Here is a 22,914-nt window from a genome sequence, read left to right on the forward strand (position 1 = left end):
AATAGTGCTTCTCTTTGGCTCCATAAAAATCTTCATGTCTCCAATGAAATGTCTCCATGACAAAGTCTCCGTATAAATTCTCCAAGTATTCATGACAACTTATTTTAAAAAAAGGATTGTGGATCCTTATTAGTTCTTATGACTAGTCATAAATATATTTTAAAAAAAAATATATTCCGAAACGCATTCACAACCATATAACTTTCACACTCATTTTATATTACTATATTGTTTCTCTTCACAAAAAACATAGTTGAATTCTTCTCCTTCACAGAAACATGGATAAAATTTGCATAAAAAAACTCTTATATAAACACTTCTTGCAAGACAAAAAAATCAATGTTCACACGTTTGACCATGATAACCCTCTCGTAGTCACAACATGTACAATTTATTTAAAATAAGTAAGTTTTCTTATCCCAATTCTATTAGCCAAGTCTTTAATACATCTATTTAAAATAATCAAGAGAAAAATAATTATGAAAGAAAAAAATATTTGGGTTGTTTGGGCCTCAACCCAAATAGCTTTGGTTGTCTAAGTCAAGCTTAGGAGACCAAACCTAAGCACTTAGGCTTGACTTAACAATCATTACAATTTTTTTTATTTTATTTTTAGGTCTTTTTTTTATTACTGCCTTTTTATCTCACATTTATTTTTTCTAGTATTAGCAATTTGAATGTGTATCAGATATTTTTTTTCTTGCTCATAAAAACTTTTTACATGATATACATCATTCTTCATCACTAATAGCTATATTGTCGCTATACTCATTAGCTCACATGAACAACAATGAAAATAAATATACTTTGTCGCGCAAACGTGGCACACCGATTTCTTCATTAGTTGCATACTAGGCACAAAACTCATAACACAACATCACACCAACCGATGAACTACATTGGTTGACCAATAACATGATTTCTTCCTCCATGAAGAGGTTATAAGTTTGATTCTATAATGACACCTAGCAATTAGATTGGGAAAAAAAAGTTAGGGTAAGATAATTTTTCTAGCTTACTAAGTCCACAATCTTGTAATATCTTAAATACAATTCTTTGTGTCTTTTATATATTTTTTCTTTATCCATTATTTTCTCTACGCATACAAGTACTAATTTATGTATTGGTGTGTCTTTTATCCCAATAGAAGACTAGTTTTACCAGAACCACCCATTATCCCTGTTCTCTAGTAAGAAAATTATTTTTTCACAATTCATCACATATCAAAACAAATTAGTTATTGGTGTTGACCATCCTCCATGTCATTGGAATTTTCTATAAACAATATCTTGTTTTTTAATTAAAATTGATAAAAAAAAAATCATTGGCATTGACCATCCTCCACTTAGTAGGATTTTTTTAAAATAATATTTTATAATTTAGTCAAAACTGATTAAAAAATCATTATAATCACATTTAAAATATAAAAATTGAATGTATATATCTATTTTTTAAAATCATGATATAGTTATGAAAATTAGCCTAACAAGTCAAAGTAGTAATTCAGTAACCAAAAATCTAACCTAGCTTTCCTCTTTAAACTTTTTTGAAAGCTGACTCTAGTGATTTAATTAACTTGTTTGGGTTAAATTGAAATAATTTGTTTAATTTTTATTTTAAAAGATGTTAGTTTACTTTTTAATATTTTATTTTATCTAAAATCATGTTAGTTTAGAATTGACTCATGTTGATTTATGACTCGAAATTAATCAAATAAACTCATAATATAAATATTAAACAGAGTTTGATAACTATAAATCATGATGAATAATTTGATTGGTTCAATTAAGTTTTAAAGATTAAATTATAATTAATTAAATTTTCATTTCTTTCTTTTTATTTTTTAGATTATTAATATATTTCATAGACAGTGAAATTCCATTTGGATCAATATATTTTTTTCATTCTTTAGGTTCTTTTAGTTTTAAGAAAGTTCATTTTGGTCTCTTAAATTTTTTATATTTTTTCAAAATGGTCCTTGTAATTTTAAGTGAAAGTCCATTTTGGCCCCTTAAATTTTAATATTTCCATGTTTGGTCCTTTTATTTATTTATTTAAAATAGAGTTCATTTTGGTCCTTTACTTTTTATTTTTTTTAGAATTATTCCTTATAGTTTTTTATATTTACATTTTAATCTTAAACTTAATTTTTCTCACCCTTCATTCTAAGTAGAGGAATGAGTGAAAAAATCATTGAAAAAGAAAAGGATGGAGAAAACTTTGGAGCAACTAAAATCTAACCAACAAAATAATTAATATTCTAGCCAATAAATTCATCTTAGAGAGGGAAGTTCAATATCAATGGCTTTTGGGTTTCAACTAAGCCTCAAAAAGCAAATTGAAATAAAAAAAATAATAATTTTATTTTAGGATTTTAGATTAATTAAAAGGTGATTTTACATTGAAAATAAAATTATTAAGATTCATGTAATTTGTTTTAGATAATAACATGTTAAAAATTAAGTTTTAAAGATTTAAAAGGTACGTGTGCGTAGATACTTTTTAAGCTAAACATATGGGTTTGGTAGTCTACACTTAGGTTGTTAGTTCAAGCTTAATTGTATTTAGCCTTTTTTAAATGTTTTTTTTAGCTTTTTTCCCTTCTAATTTTAGAAATTATTTTGTAAAAATAAAACCGTTAAAATAATATCTAAAAAATTATTTAATTATAACATTATTTTTGGAGATCTTGATGGCAATATTAATAATTATTTTATTAATAATTATATATGAATCTATATATATATATATATATATATATATATATATATATATATATATATATATATATATATATATATATATATATATATATATATATATATATATATATATATATATATATATATATATATATATATATATATATATATATATATATATATATATATATATATATATATATATATATATATATATATATATATATATATATATATATATATATTAAATTTCTCATGAATATTCTATAAAAATAAATCTTTTTTTATTTTATATTAATTTTTATATAATTTATCAAATTAATTACTCTTGTACATTCACATAAAATTAGCAAGCCATTATTTTTCTTGTTTTTGATTGAAACTTGCTATTCAAATTATGATATATTTTTATTTAAAAAACAATGTTTTAATATAAAAAATATTTTTATAAAAAATAAATACATAAAAAAAGAATTTGATTAAAGAGATAATTTCTTCTCCTTAATTTAATTTTTCTGAAAGTTTTGACAAATATTTATTTTAATTGTATTTAATGTTTATTTTAAAAATTATATTGCTAATAAAAGAACTTTTTTTTTCAATAAAAAACACATAAATAAAAAACTTAGCTAAAAAAATACATTTTTCTATTAAATCTAAATAATTACCATTTTAAAAGTAAATAAAAAAAAATTGAAAAGTGACCTAAGGTATGAAACAGGGACAGAATTAACTATATTTCTTTGTCATGGCATGAATATTTGTGTCGCATTTAGAAAAAGAAAATAAACAAGCCGGGAGAAAAAGAAAAACCTCATAACCCCTAAAACCCCCGAGCAGCTCAATAATTCTCCCAAAGTAAACCACAAAAATCCCTCCCTCTACCTCACTCCCTCTCCATATATTCATTCATGTATGTGTCTATGCTTTTGCAATAGTTCACCACAATCTTGAAATGAAATCATTGAGAGCACTGAGAATCGCCAGCACCCTTGCTACAAAGCCACCTCCCTCTGTCTACACTAACCAAAACCTCCTCTCTCAGTTCTTCTCAGCCCAACCTGACCAAAACGAGAGTGAAAATGACAATAGTGACTCTGTCTTTGACAGCACCCACTACACAATTGATTCTTCTTTTAACAATAACAGCAACACAACTAGCGCCACTCATAAGGAACCCACCTGGGATGAGAGATACAGAGAGAGAGTTGATAAATTAGTTTTTAAAAAAGAAACCCAAAAAGGGAAACTGCAAATTTTGGAGGAACAAGAAGAGCAAGTGGAGGAGCAAAGGAGGAGACTTTTGGCTAAAGCTTTGCTGGAGGCAGCATTAGAGAGGCCTGATGAGGAGGAGGGTGAGGAGGTCAGAGAGGAAGATCAGAAGTCGCTTTCGGTCGGGATTATTGGTGCTCCAAATGCTGGGAAGTCTGCCTTGACTAATTTCATGGTCTGGTTTCGTTTTTTAATATGGTTTTGTGTTTTGGATGTTTCTGCTGTTGTTTTGAATATTGGTGGTCTATTGAATTTTTGTTATTATATAGAAATGGGGGGTCTTTGATTTGTTGACTATGTTTTTCTAGTGTTAAACTTTCAGAGAATAGCTTGTATTGTTTTGTTGATATTGGGGTCTTGCTCGATTTTCAGTTTTCCTTGGGAATCGTGTAGGATAGTTGATACGCAAAAGATTGATGCTATCATTGATGTTTTATAGCTTAAGGATTCTGAAGTGCGAAAGATGGACAAATTGGTACCTTAACTTTTGTTCTGGGGTGGTACCCTGTAAGAACATATCTTGAGCACGAAGAACCTTCACTAAGTAATAGCTGTTTCTCTTGTTTAATCTTCGCAATATAACTTCTTAGGGGGTTTTGTGGGTTGTGCTTAATTTGAGAAACTGACTGTCTTGTTGGAGATTGGCTTGTCATGAGAATTCTGGGACCAATCAAATTGCATCTTATGGGAGGGATCTCCCTTTGTGATATGGATCCTTGAAAAGGGCTGCCCCAGACAAAACATCAGAGGAGTAATGAATAAACAATAGGAGTATATCAGAAGGAAAACTTTCTCCAAAAAGTTAAGAAACCATACTTCTGAGGGAACTCTATCTTGTTTATATGAATTTGAAAGAAGCAATAGGCTTATGTATGTCTGCACGCATCTCTATCAAGTAGATAAAGCAGATGCTTCTGTGTTTTGTGAGACCTGAAGTTGCAATCTCACTAACTTCCTATTCTGCGCCACCCACAAGCGAAAGAGTCATACTCTATACTCACACTGTGAACCACAACATATTAGACACTGGATGCCGACTCCAATTGTGGAATACCAAATTCTTATTTTATATCTTTGTTATTGTTTGAATTACAAGGATATGTATGGAATCACAATCCAAAATTTTGAATTAATTTATGGAGTGCAATTGCTCACCTTTAACTTTGTGGCTTTTTCATGGTGAAGGATGATCTTGCGGGATCTCAGTATTGCTCCTTCATAAAGCATGAGGTGTCATGTATTTTGGATACATTAGAATATATATATATATATATATATATAATCCTTAAGGGACAGCCCAATAGTTAAACTTGGGACTTTTAACCTTTAGGTGTCAACTCCAAATGGTAGGATGGGTTGGGGGGAATGATATGAAATGGCCAAGGCCGCCCCACAATGCATAGTCAGAGGTGTAGGAAGCTTCCCATGAAGCAAATATTTTAGAGAGGAAGAGGGTATCTTCTCTCTTTAGAATTGTATACATATTCAATTTATCTTATTATATCCAGTACTATTTGCAAAGTTCCTGATTCTTTTACAACATGAACATCATCTGACAACCGTTTGGATGTGCTCTTTGTTATCACATATGCATAGGTTGGGACAAAGGTTGCTGCTGTGTCACGGAAGACAAATACCACAACTCATGAAGTGTTGGGAGTGATGACTGATGGAGACACTCAAATAGTATATCCCATGGCTCTGGTTTATCAACTTCATTCTCTTTTCTTTTGTGGATTTAATAACTGCATTATGCATGGTTTCATCTGCATGGTAGAGCAAATATTATGCTAACATCATATGCAGATTAAATCCATGGCTAAAAAATGAAAAAAATTATGAATGTCACACTTCAAAAAGAAAGAAGTTGATGTTTCTACATGACCACCTGCCATTATTGATAAATCATATTCTTTCACGTGAACTCTCATTGTGGCACTGACTTACTTTGAAAAGGAAAGTAAAAAGCCTCTCATTAGCCAGGAATTCTGAACTGGAGCTTAATCTTTGTCCGGTTCTAATCATTTTTCTATATATCCTGCCCTTTGCGGTTGGCTGGCAGCTAACTTTTTGCTAGATAGCTGTCTTTGTTTTCCGCAGCCTTATGAGGCCTTTTGAGGTCAGAAATATATGCATGGAAAAATAAAATATACATTAATCGAAATTAATGCATTATTTTAACAAAATAATGTAAATGGAAACTTTTGTGTGCTTTTGTCATCATTCCTTATTATATCCTTTGAAATACTTTTGTATTTTCATGAATTGAAAAATATTTTTCTGTTTGAATCTCTTTATTATTTTCTATTTTGAGTTGTTTCTTCTTGTGAATGATTCCTTTTAAGCTGATGTTTCTGCATGGTCTTATTTCAGTAGCATTACAAAATCCTAAAGCATTCTTTCACATGAATACTCAGATTATGATGCTTGCGTACTTTGAAAGAAAATGATCAGCCTCTCTTTAGACAGGAAAAAAATGGAGCTTAAGTTTTGTCAGGAGCAAATCATTTTCTTCTATGTACGTTTGCTGTTGGCTGTCACTTTAACATTTTGCTATTTAACAATTCTTTGTCCCCTTCCAGTACAAGGCTCTGAGAAGTTATTTATATAATTCAATATGCATACGAAATAAAATATATATCGAATTGAAATTATTTTTATTTTTTATTTTAAAAAATGGAAACTTTTATGAGCTATTGTCATCATACCTCATTGTATTCTTTGAAATGCTTTTGTATTTTGATGAATTGAAATTTGTTTTTCCCTTGGAATCTCGTTATTATTTCCTGTATCAAGTTGTTCTTGTTGTAAATGATGTCTTTTAGGTCTCTTGTTCTTCTCACTTGAAAGAATGTAGATAGTCTATGATGTTAATTATATGGTGTTTTTTAATTATTTGGATATTTATTACAAAGTTAATTTGCAAGCAAAACGATCCATCGTGCATTCCTTTTGGTGTGCTGTCAAAAGATATAATAATAACATTTATTTTATGCAGTGTTTCTTTGACACCCCTGGACTTATGGTAAATAACCGTGGTTATCCTTACAAAGACATGAAGACACGTGTTGAAAGTGCCTGGAGTTCAGTTGATTTATATGATGTGCTTATGGTTATTTTTGATGTCCATAGGCATCTTACCAGGTCAGTGAGCTGTTGCATGTGACCTTGAATAGACTTCATCTCTCATTTTTGTTTTCCTATTACTTTCTATAATCTCCCTAGGCAACTTTGCTTCGCAAAGCTATTTTACAAGGGGGTTCTAAGTTCTACATGCGTTGCAATGACATCCTGTGTTCTGACTTAGCTTTGATATGATAAATGTTGTTCTCCAAATCTTTTTAATATCTGCACATTAGGAGCTGTGCTTAAACAATTAGCATTTTTTTTCTCCATTTGCTTTTCTGGTCAAACATTTTGCCAAAAAAAAATCTCATTTATCACTGTTTTGTTCACTATTACACTCTTTAGATTGAATGATGGGCATGTTATATCAGCAGCATTTGTTGAACATCAGCCTTAGAACTATAACTGTAACCATGGATTTAAGGTGCAGTTGCAATAATACCATGGGTTTTTGGGCCTTAAATAACATACATCTGCCATCAAGATCTTGAACTATTAGCAGATCTTAGAATTGTTTCCCCAATACTTTTGTTTTCAATAGAAGCACCAAAAGCACCACGCTTAAAAACAGTTTTAAAGAAGAATATACACAATGTTCCTCAAAGTGTATGACTTCATTACATGTTGCACATGATTATGATACGTTTCTCCTTGTACATATACCTGTAGGGCTTCTGTAATGGGTAACTGCTACTCAAGTTAGGTCCATAACCATAACATGTACTCTTGGAGTGAAATAAAATGACAAAAAGAAATTTCAAATCCTTCAAAGGTCCAGCCCATAGGGAAAATATTAAAAAACTCTCTCGGTTAGGTTTAGGGGAAAATAACCCTGCACAGAATTACAGATAGCCGAATTAAGGATAGGAAGAAGCAAAAGAAGATCTTGCATTATCAAATTTCAAATATTTTTAGGTAATGCCATGCTCGTGTGGTTTGTATGTTTTCAAGACTTCTGTTATTCACTATATATGTTGGAATTTATTGGGGTCAGTACATGTTGCTCTATCATAACATTTTACATCTGACTCTGAACACTTGGATTTTTTTACCCGAATAAAAATGCTTTCTTGTGTAACTGTCCTTGCTACATACGAAGCTTTTGGGAAGTGAGGCCAAAATTGTAAAGATGCATCTTTTGATCTGCTGAAGAAACACTCTGCCCATCCTTCCTGTTGTGTACTGTGAATCTGTTCGCATTCCATCCACCAAAATACTACACTTCCTGTCAACTTAGTATTCAACATATTATTGATTCATCAGTACATTTTTAGTTTGTAATTATTGTTATTAGAAACATCAAGAGTTTGCTAAATTAAGTCTGGCCAAAGAACTTCTAGAGAAGTGTAGTAATGTATTTTCAGTGTCAAAATTCCATTTTGATCAGTACTCTGCTTGCATAAGGTCACGTGTCATCACTGCAAGTCTTGCCTGGGTTTTTATCTGGGTTGTGGAGGAGCTACTTTTTATGTTACTTTTTGCCCAGAAATCAATTTAAAATAGACTTTGAACTGTGCTCAATGTGATTCAAGAATTGTGATCTTATTGTCTGATTATTCAATCTCCTAATAAACATCCTCTTCTGTTTTACTATTTTTCGTTGTTCCACCAGTGCAGTGGGTGATACACTCCATTCTAGTAATATTGTGTTGCTTCCTGTTATATGCTGATCACTGATAAAAGATCCTTCTGCTGTTCATCTATTTAGACCTGATTCAAGAGTGGTTGGATTGATAAAATGCATGGGAGCACAAGCAAACCCAAAACAAAAGCGGGTGTTGTGTATGAATAAGATTGACCTTGTTGAGAAAAAGAAAGACTTATTGAAGGTTGTTGAGGAATTCAAAGACCTTCCTGGATATGATAGGTAGGTTTTCATATAAAATGAAATCACATGGCTTTCCCTTGCTGCTTTTTTATAGTCGTCTATGGATACTTGAACTGTGATTACTTTTTTCCTATTCATCTATTTTCTAGGCACTTCATGATCTCAGGACTGAAGGGCTCTGGAGTAAAACATCTTAATCAATATTTGATGGAGCAGGTATTTTCCTTGCCTTTTGATTTTAGAAGAAATAGTTTCTAGATTTATAGGAACTTGATTTCTTTGAATGATTTATATTTACTCATTCCTTGGGAAAGAAGACTTTTTCCACCCTTGGAACAAAATTATCTGGAGTCTGAAGATATCTCCCATTATTAGTCAAATACAAAAAGGCATATCTATTGGAATTCTTGAGTTAAAATTCAGTTTAAATAGTTACAATTTCCTTCTATATTATCAGATTAAATTTTCTTTGGGAAATTGTTGCTTACCCCACTCGTTTTGGCCCTGAATCCTTTTTCTGTCATTTTTTTGTCTGCAGTATTATGAGTGCCTCTTCTGCATTAAAGAAAATAAAGTTCACTCATACAATGATACAATAGGTTTTGTTTATTCTTGCCATAATAATGTTCTTTATCTCTGATGAAAGTCATTTCCTGGTGGAGAAATTTACTTGAATATGGCATGCTTGTTATCGACACTAATTTTGTCAGTAAAGTTTACCATAATATGTCCAGTTCTGTAAATAATATCTAATTTATCTATTGATATATGAATTATTTTCTACACAATTTGAATGGAAAAGGCAGCCATTTTACTGGTAGATTCAGGTTCTACCATTCTCTCTCTGTTTTTTTTTTTTTTAAAAAATCATGACTATCTCAATTAGGATTTGCATCTGATTTTGGCTTATCAATGGTATTTGTACTTAGGCAGTCAAAAGACCATGGGATGAAGATCCACTATCTATGAGTGAAGAAGTCATGAAGAATATTTCATTAGAAGTTGTCCGGGAAAGGTTATTAGACCATGTTCATCAGGTAAAACTTGGATCTTCATTTTATTTACTTCATTGACTTGTGGCATATTTTATATGTTTTATTACTTAGAGGGGGTGTTGTTCCCGCATGTACTTTAGAGGATCTGAGTGAAAACTACGAACCCTATTCATTTCAGGAAATCCCTTATGGCATTGAACATCGGTTGATGGATTGGAAAGAATTAAGAGATGGTTCTCTGAGGATTGAACAGCACTTCGTCACTCCTAAACTAAGCCAGCGAAAGATTCTTGTGGGGAAGAAGGGATCAAAAATTGGGTAAGCAACTTCCATCTCTAGGATTACTGCTATGTTTTTTTTCCCTTCACATCTTTTATTTCAAGTTTCAATCAAGGTGGCTACCATCATGCATATTTGGAAAGAAAATATGACTGAAGCTGAGATGTGGTTCTTAAGATGTTTTTTCAAGGCACTAAGATACATATGACGGCAACCCAGGAAACTTTAGGTAGCGTCCATTAAGAATAAGTTTAGAAAAACTCAGGAAAGAATGCAAAAAAACAAATTTATCATTTCTGTGGACTTTGGTTTTCGTATTCCTGCGTTTACTTCTTGTTACTGTTTTGGCTCGCATGAATTAAGAACGACATCATCCTCAAGAGTCATCACCATACTTTCTTATTAGCATGTATTGGTTATTCACACAGGAGGATCGGTGTTGAAGCTAATGAAGAGCTGAGGTCCATATTCAAGAGGGAAGTGCACCTCATCCTCCAGGTTCGAATTAAATGATCAGTTAACCAATTTGAAAGGGAAAAAAAATTGCACCGCTACCAAATTTAGCCTCGGGAAATGTATATTCAAAGGTTTATTAAGGCGTGCTTGGTCAGTAATTTACCTTGTTTCTTAGCCTCAAGAAGGCTATATGGAAGTGAGGTTCGACTGGCAATCATACGTCAGCTCCAATCTAAGGACTGAAATGGGTTAACAGAAATGCATGAAGAGCTGGAATGTTCCCATCTTTTGTTTTTCCTGATTTACTTCATAGCATGTTTATGTCTTGCAAATTTTGAATAGATATATCCACACTTATTTGGATTGTAATTCTGATGAGAGCATCCAGAGATTTTGTACTTCCGCAATACTTGATGGAGACACTATAATTCGTTGGAATATGAAATGTGCAACTTGTTAGTAGCTGCCATATTTTGTGATGCTGCCGTAGCTTTGCTCAGTTGTAGGGCTGGGACTGTTTGATAAAACTGTGTATACCGTCATAGCTGAAAAACACAATGGATGAATGAAGTGATGGAGCAAATTATTGGGGCCGTGATGCCAAAAACACAGAAAAGGGAAACCCAAAAAAATGCAAATTATAGGGACTGCACATTGTCATCTTACTGTGGGCTGATTGAAGCTGACAAGCCCAGCTGCCTGTAGAAGGGTGGTCCTAAAGATGGTAAAAAGTGCCAATATTTTATCACTAACACGTGTGGTTGTGTATTTGTTTCGTTGGTGCCACACTTGAGCAACCTACAAATTCGATTCAAAAACTAAAAACTCTAGGTTCTGTAATTAAAGTACAGTGTACTGTTCTGTGCATAAACACAAATTAGAGTTGTAAAGTCCCGAGAATTGAAGGTGAGGAGTCGTGTCTTTATTTGTCCAGTATATAGAAAATGGAGATGTCCATGCATTCTGGCACATCCCATGGTGTGTCGTTTTTAGGAACAATCCGGGTCATGCGATGCTCGCGGCATCCATTTATAAAAGCTCAACCTTCGGTCCACAAGCTGGCGAAGCAATAGCAGCCCGTGCAGGCCTTCTTTCAAGTTAAGAGACATGGGGTACGAGTAGATCATTTTAGAGACGGACTGTCGAATGTGGTCAGTGTCCTCACTTCTCCCATGAGTGCTATTGCTGTCTCATTATGTAATGAAAAGAGAAGGAAATTCTGGCTCATGCTTTAGGTAAATTAGCTAATCCTATTCTTCCTCAAAGAATTTGGGTGGAAGATCTCACAATTCTGTATTATCTTTTTTAATAAATTAGATAAATCATCCATTTTTTGCTTCTCTTTCTTTATATAAAGATATTCGTTTAAGATCACTGTAAAATCTTGTTTCTGGAAATATATAGAGGATAGTATGGTAGAGGTTGATTTTCAATCATATCAACACGAAACGATCTCATTAGGCAGGTCCTGTTTCTGGTTTGCTGAAAATAAATAAATAAATAAGATAGTTATTTTGGTAAGACGCCAAAGCAAATTATTACGGTAGCAGAGAACAAAATTAGATAAAAGGGTTAACTAACTAATTAATTAAACTATACAATATGATATAATACGTGCTAAACATGGAGATTGACTCAACAGAATCACCCGAATAAACTAGTACTTCAGGTAGCCTCTCATGATTTCCTACTAGAGCACCATACTATAACATTTTTATGGTACCGACGTCAGCGACTGCTGCTACGCCCTAATTTGATTCTATCGAAGCTTTAATTACTAGCCAATTAACCCACTGAATGACTGAAATGGGATTGTGAGCTGATCAAGGAGGCCTGTAACTGGAGTAGTGATTGTAGGCTCATAAGCAAAACCATGCAATTCACCTCCACCTCCACCTCCACCTCCGTGATTTATGTAAGGACATGGAGGAATCCACTGCCACGCCTTCCTTAAGATATCAAACAGCAAAGCCTTGTCCGATCCTCTGATAATGATAGCAATAAACTCACCATGTCCAACACAATCAAACCCGTGACCAGCTTCCAGCTCTTCAAATTGTTGGTAAAGTTGCTGGGGCATCCTTTCAATCTCTACCCATGTCGTTCCACAAGCTTGCAAGCTCCAAAGTCTCAAGCTCTTTGGCACGTTGAGCTTGCTCTTCTCCACTGCTGCAACAAGAATGAGTTTTCCCATGCTCTCAACCAAGCTTGGCGAGCGTAGAAATCTCCTCATTGGAGCTTGAATCTTGCACCAACTGTTTGCTGCTATGTCATAAGCCAAAACGCTAAATGGGTTGTAATTCATGCAGTAAAATCTGTCATCAACACAAATCATTTGACCTGATTCAAGGCTACAAAGCCTTGGGAGAGAAGAAGTAGTACCCCATAGAGAGTAAAACCCACCAGCATCAATATGAAAACTTTCGGTGGATAAATTCTTGACTGCATATGGAGAAATCAAGTCATCACCTGCAACAGCCCCAACAATTGAGGATGGCCCAACTTTTAAGCCAGTTGAAGGAAAGAGACGTGGTCTTAACGTTGGCGGCAGCTGAGATAGAGAGCCAATAAGTGGGTTGCATAAAATGATACTCTTTGCACCAGCCTCATCTGAGACCCAACATATTAAGCCACCAGAAGCAGCAGCAGGCGAGAACCCAGATGGAACCAACGGAAAAGAAATTCTATACCATGCAATATCGTAAGGATCAAAGAGGTACCCTTCAAATATATTGGTTGTACTAGTTTGGCCGCTACTGCCACGAGTGGTGTTACTGTTGTTTCCACAGATGTAGCTTTTTAGGCTTTTGTGCTTGAAGAATAGGAACCAATGGCGGCGTGGTGATATCTGGATATAGAGTTCAAGAAAATTATTGGAGAACAAGAGACCATACCATCTCTTGCAGACACAACGAGCTCTAAAAAAGGCTGGAGGTGGAAGAAAGGCGATTACACGATCAATCAGCGATTGCGGGAGCTTACTCCATATCCTGGTGTCCATCCAAGTATTGGTGACAGTATCTGTAACATAAGCACTACTAGTCCCAGGGGTGAAAGTGTAGAAGTGTGAGGGCATGGAATTGCTGAATGCACCTTCCATGTATGAGCAGCTAAGCTAAAAGAACTATCGGGCCTGGTTTTTGTTTCGTAGCCTGAAGAGAGAGAGGGAACAGTATGTATGGAAGGTCCTCTATTTTTTAACTGAAGTCTTGCTTTTGGCGCTCTTTTCAAGGAGAAAATAAAGAAAGGTTCAAGTTCCTTGAAGCCAATAACTAAAGAAGAAACCTGAGATCCACGTTATACCTTCGAAGAAGCCATCTTATTTAGCAAACAAAAAGGCTGTCTTTTGGTTTGGTAGCAGCGTAAGACTGCAAGCAATCATCTGGGAAGGTATCTATTCTGTTTCTTCAATGGATATGGAGAGAGGAAGCTGAAGGGAGAACATGCTAGGGTTTTGAACGGATTAATTTGGCCTTTTCAGAAGTGTTTAAATAGGAAATGAAAGCTAAGACCTCAGCCACTTTTTCACTTTGTATTTTTACCTTTTGGTGAAAAATGCAGTGGTTCTGATAGTTTTTTCTCCCTCCCTCCCTCTATCAATTCAGTATTTTCATGTCAAGGCCGAGGGAGGAAGGACATGGTGCCAGTGAAAGGGTTGCTAATCTCAGTAATTATTCACTGTCCATTATTTATTTATTTATTTTGATGAAAATAAAGATTCTTATTTACTTCCAAAAAAACAAAGCAACTTAAGGATGTTTTTCAAATTTAGCACAAGTTTTTTTTTTAAAAAATCAACACATTACGACAAATAAAAAAAATTAAAAAATAGCACAACTAAAAAAACCACTGTTGATAATTATAGTATCTGAATAAACCGTAATTCTCAGCTATAATAATTAAAAGAAAAAAATTGGGTGTTATTTTAAAAAAAATCGCATTCTCACTTGTGATTTTTTTTTAAAAAAAATTATAGATAGAGACTGTCGTTTTGGCTGAGCTATTTTTTTTAAAAAAATTTCTTTAAGCTAGTTTGTTAAAAAAAATTTAAATTGTATTAATTCTCATAAAAACACACAACTATACACTCGTGTTTTCGTTGTGTGGAAATTCCATGGATTTTGAATTATTAAGTACAGTAACAATTGTGTGGGTTTTTTTTTATATTATAGTCAATTCTGAAATATATCTAGAATTATAATAAAATTATTATCTTATTTTTTAATTTTTAAAGCTTTATTTAATAAATATAATAATTTTTATATATAATTAATTTATCATATTTGATTTACTTGGAGACAACACTATTTTTTTTAATGATAATGCAATCATCATATTGTTCTTAGAGAGTAAACAATTATAACCTTTGATTTAGGAGCTATATAATAATTTTAATATTGTTATGAATACTTGAATGATGCAGGTAGCCTTACTATATAAATTTGTTAGCCATGATTTTAGGGACTTCATTGCCATTTTCTAATGGTTTTTTAGTTATTGTTATTTAGCTCTAAAGGTATTTTTATTTTTTATTATTTTATAAATAGTTAAATTATTCCGTTACCTTTACCATTCAAAGGTTCTAGCATGACCTTAAGAGATTAATTGTAATTTCATAATTATTTTTTGTTTTGCTATTATTATTTAGTTATAATGATATTTTTGATTTTGTGCATATATATATAAAAAAAAGCTATTAAGATGTGCTTCGCACGCATCAACACTTTGAAGCGGGGTGTGCGGCTGAAGACAATGGTTGAAACTAAGTTTTCACCATATCATTTGATACATCTGCTCATCATCTTTCTTCTGGGATGACACATCATTGATAGTAAAGTTTTGTTTTGAGCCAATTAACCTTTTTTATTTTCATTCTTTTTCTTTATTGGATTGCATGCTGAAAATGCAAAAAAATATACCAACCCTACAATTTTTTTTTTCTTTTGACTGAATCCTTCTTATCTTGTTGAAATTATTTTATTTATATTGGTTATTTCTAATTGGATTTTATTTTTGATTTCATCTCTAGTTGTTTGATTTTGTTATTTTTTTAATTGTTATTTTTTTTAAGTTTTAATTATTTTTTTAATTTATTTTTTTATTCAATTTTATCATTGAACATTTATTTTCATTGAATTGAATTTTTTATCAAATTTAATCCTTATTTTTTTAATTTTTAATTATTTTTTTAATTTATTTTTTTATTCAATTTTATTATACATTTATTTTCATTGAATTGAATTTTTTATCAAATTTAATCCTTATTTTTTTAATTGTTATTTTTTTAATTTATTTTTTTCTTCAATTTTATCATTGAACATTTATTTTCATTGAATTGAATTTTTATGTACAAATTTAATAATTGCACCTTTTCTTAAAAAAAACAAAATCCTATATCACATATATTTGAAGAGAATTATTTATATTTATTAATAATAATAATTAGATTAAAAAACATAAATCTTAAAAAATCTAAGAACAAATCTATATTTGATAGTATGAATTGACATCATCTAGCTTTATATCACTACAACCAATTGTACCCGAGGGATAATTAGAGCGAAGAGGCCACAAAGCAGTTTGGGGCTACAAAGCTCTATGTTCACTAGTATTTTTGCTTTGGGTATATGTATTTGAGTGGTAATCTCTTAAGGGGTTTCTTGTTTTTCAATAGTTTGTTATTGTGCCTTATTTAATTATAATAAATTAAAAATCAAGACATTATTTGATAGATCCATAAAATTACTTTGAATTACGCTTTTCACGATTATTTTTTAGGTTGAAGGAGTGGTTGAATTTGACAAAGTGACTTCCGCACTTACTTCCATATGTAACTTGACAAAGTTAAATGAGAATGTGTGTGTACTCGTTCTCAGTTAACTTTTCACATAAATTAATAAATTAAAAAAAAAAGAAGCATGTCATGTCATTTCTTTTAAAGTTATTTTTTAACATTATTTTCATTATATTTTAAAATAAAATATCTCTCAATTTGACAAAACTAGCTTAATAGTAAAATGTTTATTTATCAATAGCAAATTAAGATGGATTCAATTCCTAATCCATGCATGTACTTTTTTAAAAAAAATTCTTACATACTTTAATAAATAATATCCAGATCTGTGCAACATTTATTTTCATAAATTACTAAGATAAAATCTTAGAAATATTTTTCTTTATTACTTCTAACAAATCATTTTTTTAAAATGAAATAGATTTTAAATTTAACAATGCAACAATCACTAACAAATCAATAAAAACCCATAAATTAATTTTTAAATACAATTCTCTTTTATCAATAGCTTGAGATAAAATAAATTCTTTCATAATTAAATGACAAATATGTAATGCCTAATGACATAATTGCTTGTAATGGATTATTGTATTTCATATACTTGTAAAAAATGACAAATTTGATTTGTTTCTATTTATCACCTTTCTCTAATTAAATAATTCACTTAATAAAAACTTGTTTCAATTCTTTTTTTCTTATTCTTATAATTAGCAATCAAATTATCATTCCATATTCACATTAACTCAAGATTATTGCAAATATGGTATCAAAGTTGGCACTTCTACAATGATAGATGATATTTACATGTTACGGTTGCTTGAGATAATGGGCATAATGAAATAACAATAAGAAAAGCAATAACATAATCATTTATCTTAACAATAAGTGTTGAAAGAACTGGTTTAATAATTGCAAAACGTATCAGTAAAGGTTGACCAGTTAGCCAAGATTTAAAAGAAAAAACCTGTAAAATCTCCACTAAACATATAATTGAAATATGTTAATGGAAATTATTACAATGATTTTGAACCACATCAAAGGCAACTTCAATAACTACAAACATGACCCGTGATATTGGTTTTTCTTAAATTTAATGGAGAAGATCCTTTATGCTAGGTGTATAAGGCTACTTATTTTTTGAACTTCCACAATACACCACCACATCAACAAATATTTATGGCAAGCTTTCACACTGAAGGAAAAGCTATAACATGGTTTCAAGAGATGAAGGAGACAAAGGCATTAACTAGTTGGGAATCATTCATCAAGGCTCTACAAATTTGTTATAGAATAATGACCTACAATAATCCAATAAAAATATTGATCAATCTTAAATAGATAAAAATTATAGAGAATTATAAATCATAGTTTGAATTATAGTTTAACAGGGTAAAAAGGCTTGTAGATAAATAACAACTATGTTTATTTTTTTGGATGGGTTGAAGAATAAAATCAAGTTAAACGTGAAAATGCTTAACCCACCAAATCTAGTGATGACTTATGAACTTGCTAGAATGCAAAAAGAGAACTTGAGTGAGGTGGTAAGGAGTATCAAGGTTTAATACAGATTTGACTGTGGGTAAATGGTCTTCTTTAGTACAGATTAAAGGGGTATTAAATTACATTTAGTTGTGCAAAAGCTAATGCTTATTTAAATCAAGAAGAAACATGATAAGGGTTTATGTTTTAAATGTAATTGGAAATAGGGGTCTAACCATAAATATGATGGGCTTAAATTATTTTTTATTATTGAAGATGATGAGGACATGAATGGTAAAGTCCCTAACTCTATAAAAGACTTGGTTGATCTGATAAGGTCATTTTCAGGAGGAGAGGAGACTAAAGTTTCCTTGAATGTTATGTTATGAAGCCCTAGTCCATAAATAATGAGGATTAGGCTTATAATTACAGGTTAGATAATTATAACTTTAGTGGATATAAGAAGTCCTTATAATTTGGTTGCCTGAATGTCATAAGAATGATAGGTATATTTGTGGAAGGAGAACAACCTATTAAGGATAAGATAGTTGGAAGATTATGGTTACAAAATAAAAGGTTTTATCTATAATTAAAGTTTGATATTCAAAAAGCTTAGTTTCAGATATAAGCATGATTGATTCAACTTGAAGGATTCAAAATGGTACTAGATATCATTAGTTTAAGGGTTTATGACCTACATTCTGGGTTCTTGAAGCATTAATAATGGAATTCCAATTTAGGAGATTGATTACATAAGTTTTGGGTTTAAGAACACAAGATTCAAATGTTAATAATAGGTCCATAATTTTTAAAATGCTACGAATGATGGAGCAAGGGTTGATGTTGCGGATTTAAAAGATAGAAATCACAATTCCCATACCATATAAGTTTTCGACTTGAAGGATTCGAGATGATACTATATATTCAGTGAAGTATTTGTTGAGCTTTAAGGGACCCCACTTGAGAAAACTAAAAACCATAGTATCACACTTAAGAAAAGAACAAGCCCCATGAATGTCAGGTCGTATCGTTATTTGTATTATCAAAAAATAAAAATTAAAAAAAATAGTGAAAGAGCTTTTGGAGTTAGGAACCATCCACCTTAGCCAGAGTCCTTTTCATCCCCCGTTCTACTAGTAAGAAAGTCAAATGGTTTTATGGTGAATATGTGTTGACTATTAGGCTTTTAAAAAGGAAAATGTAAATGATAAATTCTTGATACTAGTGGTAGAAGAGGTATTAAATAAACAATAAAGCTTCTAATTTTTCTCAAAATTAAATTAATGATCAAATTTTTATCAAATCAAGAAACCCAAAGATATTCATAAAATGGATATTAGGACCCGTAAAAGACATTACAAGTTTATAGTAATGCTATTCGGGTTAACTAATGCACTTTTTACTTTTTAAGGGATAATAAATCAAGTACTCAAACCTTTTCTTAGACATTTTATTTTAGTTTTTTCAATGATATTTTAATTTATAGGCAGTCAAAAAATGAACACCTAGAGCATCTCTAGTTAGTTGTGAAATCCTTAGGTGAACAACAACTTTATGCTAAAAATATAAATGTAAGTTTTTTACTACTAAAGTTAAGTATTCGGGCCATATTATATTTAAAAATAGGGTAGGGGGTGATCATAATAAAATTAAAGCTATGGTGAGTTGACATAGACCTAAAAACATTAAAGCCTTAAAGGGATTGTTAGGCTTAACTAGGTATTGCTGTAGGTTTATATATAGATATGAAAATATAGCTAGCCCATTAACCTAATTACTTTTTTTTAAAAAAAGATGTAGTGCATAAGCAAAAGAGGTCTTTAAAAAATTAAAATAAACTATGTCAAAACTTTCAATCTTAACATTACTAAACTCTTTATATTAAAATATAATGCTTTAAAGGAGGGGTTGAAACCGTGTTAATGCAAAAAGGCAATCTCGTATTTGAGTAAAGGGCTTAAAGGTAAGGAATTAAATCTATCAACTTAAAAGAAAAAGGTATTGGTATTAATAATGACAGTACAAAAAAAAAGTTATATTTACTTGATCAATCTCTTAAGATCAAAACTGATTAATATAGCCTTAAGTATTTATTAGAAAAGAAAAGAAGAACTTTCTTGTTGCAAAAATAAGTTTCTAAGCTACTAGGATATGACTTTTTAATAGAATACAAAGAAAGAAAAGAGAATAAAATTGCTAACATATTATATAGAAGAGCTAAAAGAAGAGAATAAAATTGCTAACATATTATGTAGAAGAGCTAAAAGGTTGACTAAGAGAAAAATAAAAATTAAAAAGTTATAGGTCATAACTATTATACGGGTTAAAGGATATTAACAGGAGTTATGCTATAAATTTTTAAATTCAAAAGAAATTTAGATAGATAAAAATGAACACAAAAAAAAAACTAAAGTTTTAACTTAAACGACGGTTATTATTAAACAAGAAAAGAATATACTTCAACAAACATTAACCTTTTAAGCTTATAATTCTAAAATTTATCCATCACAACCCCTCGTCTGGATATTAAAGACATAAAATGACAATTCAAAAGGCCATGAAGGGTTTTTTTCTAGATAGGTATAAAGATAAAAGGGAAAGGATTACATTTAATAATGTGATACTTGTTAAAAGGTTAAATTAGAAAATATTCATGGTTACAAACCTTTAACAAATGACATATTATTAAGTGTAGTTCTTTACCTTATTTCAAAAAACTTTTACTTTTCAAACATTGTATGGTTACAAATCCCCAGACCTAGTCAGTTATGCTCCTAGCTTATATAAAATCAAGTTGTAAAAGAGCACTTAACTGATATAACAATTATTTTACACAATATCAAGATTAATCTAACTAAAGCACAAAATTGACATAAAGAACAAGCTGATAAAAAAAATGAAAAGAGCAAGAGTTTGAGGTGGGAGAATAGACATACTTGAAATTGCAATCTTATCTTCAAATAAGCATATGATAAAAAAAAAAAAAAGAGGAAAAAGAACAGAAGTTAGTTCATTAATATTATAGGCCATTCAAAACAAAGAAAAAAAAATTAAGAATGTTGATTACCATCTAAAGCTGCAATACACCATACCTTCTATGTTCTATCGGTTAAAAAAAGATTGAGAGCTATAAAACCTATGGCATTAAAGTGATTGTTATTTTAGGAAGGAGTTCTCAACCCATCACAAAAATAAATTTTGAAGCAGATGAAGAAAAAAACATGAAAGGATGTCACAAAGGAGTTTCCAAGATATAATATTAAAGACAAACCAATAAGGATATAGGTTCTCCAGGTTAAACATAATTGTGGTTAGCTTATCCCAACATTAAGGTCAATGATTTCAAAGAGAAAAATGATACAACCAGCTAACCTACTGCAGATAAAGGATTGAAGCTTTGATATAAGGGTGCTGAGATAATGCTCATCCAACTATGAAGATTACATAATTAGGAAGATGTTAATACCGAGATCATAAAAAAAAAAAACTCTCAGAATAGGATTCATTTCTTAGAAGACCTTACACCTTGAATTTGCCGTTAAAATTTTCTTTTGATTTATTTCTATTTATTTTTTTATAATTAAATTATTCGCTTATGTAATAAAATTCTTAGTTAACCTCTCTTGCCATTGATAAACTCGAAAATCAAACTCACAAAAGTAAAAAAAAATATTGATGAAGAATAGTTTAATTTGTGAGTGATTTTTTTTATATGGTACTATAATTATAGTTATTTTTTAAAATATTTTTATTAAAAAATAATATTTTTTATTTTTTACAATTATTTTTTATATTAATGAATGAAAATAATATAAAAATATTAAAAAAATATTAATTTAAAGAAATATAAAAAATATTTATAAAACATAAAAATAAATAGAAAGTTGTTGTATTTGTTGGCGTCCGTGTTCGATCCATATATGCATTAACACAAGACCACTGCCATGGCTGGTTGCCTGTTATCATGAATCCAATACTGAGACCCAGTCTCCATCATTATTAATTATCTGTGTCTAGGTTGAGCCATCATATCCCAAACACAGTGACCAAAACTACAAGGCTTGTCAGTGACCAAATGTACTTGAAACTAAAGGGATTATCAGATCATATGTCCAGTCCCATCGCTGTGTTATGGGGGCTCTGGACACAGTTCGGCGTGAACTACAAAAAGCTTTTGACAAGATTCATGTTCGTTCACTACGCATCGCTGGCAGCAGCTGCAGCAGCAGCACCAGCACCAGCACCAGCAGTAGCATTCATTATTCTCTTCATGCAGCACACTTGGCTTTCGTTTAGAGAAGCAAAAATCTTGAAGTCAGAACTCTCACTTCCACTAAAATCAACACACTGTCTTGTTTCCATCAATCCTAAACTATCATCATTGTCTCAGGATTTATATTTCAAAAATGCACAAAGGGTGAGTGATCAGATTTGGAAAATTATGCTTCTTTCAAGAAATCTCCTCCTTTGGGAAATAAGATAACTCATCGGATTTGGAAATTGGGCTTCCCTTCAAGTAACCTCTCTGTTTATTTTATTTTATTTTATTTTTCCATATGCTGTCTCTTCTTTTTGCTTTTTTTTAATCTTTGTCCTCTAACCCCTTTAATGTTTATCGTTCTTTTCTTCTTCTTTTTTGTATACACTTTATCCGACTCCTCTCATGGATGCCCATTACCATTATCCATTTACATTTCATTTCACTCCATCTCAGCTAGCTCAATGGAACACTTTGTAGAAGTATTTGTATTAGATTTGTTTGTGTTTTTGGCTTCTGGCAATTATAAGAGAAGAAAATCTAGCAAAAATTGCTTCTCAACTTACAAGAACATGATGTAGATCTTATATTCAGGGAAATCACTAGTTAGATATTCGTTTCAACTGTCAATTCCATCTTATTGTGCCTATCTATCTAAAACTCATCTACCTTACGTCAAAAAGATTAATATTATTTTAAAAAGCTAAATTGATAGAATAATATTT

At 31.1% G+C, this 22,914-nt stretch overlaps 2 protein-coding genes across 2 annotated transcripts; one reads left to right on the forward strand and one right to left on the reverse strand.

Moving 5' to 3' along the window:
• Positions 1-3,467: 3,467 nt before the first annotated feature.
• LOC105133276 (GTP-binding family protein) lies at positions 3,468-11,127 on the forward strand. Its single transcript, XM_011037204.1, has 8 exons — positions 3,468-4,149; positions 5,571-5,660; positions 6,973-7,118; positions 8,809-8,967; positions 9,078-9,144; positions 9,858-9,965; positions 10,102-10,241; positions 10,631-11,127. Exons 1-8 carry the CDS (start codon positions 3,658-3,660, stop codon positions 10,713-10,715), a joined length of 1,287 nt encoding a protein of 428 aa, XP_011035506.1. The 5' UTR covers positions 3,468-3,657; the 3' UTR covers positions 10,716-11,127.
• Positions 11,128-12,201: 1,074 nt separating this feature from the next.
• Positions 12,202-14,290, reverse strand: LOC105133277 (protein UNUSUAL FLORAL ORGANS). Its single transcript, XM_011037205.1, has one exon. It carries the CDS (start codon positions 13,756-13,758, stop codon positions 12,436-12,438), a length of 1,323 nt encoding a protein of 440 aa, XP_011035507.1. The 5' UTR covers positions 13,759-14,290; the 3' UTR covers positions 12,202-12,435.
• Positions 14,291-22,914: the final 8,624 nt, after the last annotated feature.

This window comes from Populus euphratica, unplaced genomic scaffold, assembly GCF_000495115.2.
Source record: "Populus euphratica unplaced genomic scaffold, PopEup_1.0 scaffold110.1, whole genome shotgun sequence".
NCBI lineage: Eukaryota > Viridiplantae > Streptophyta > Magnoliopsida > Malpighiales > Salicaceae > Populus > Populus euphratica.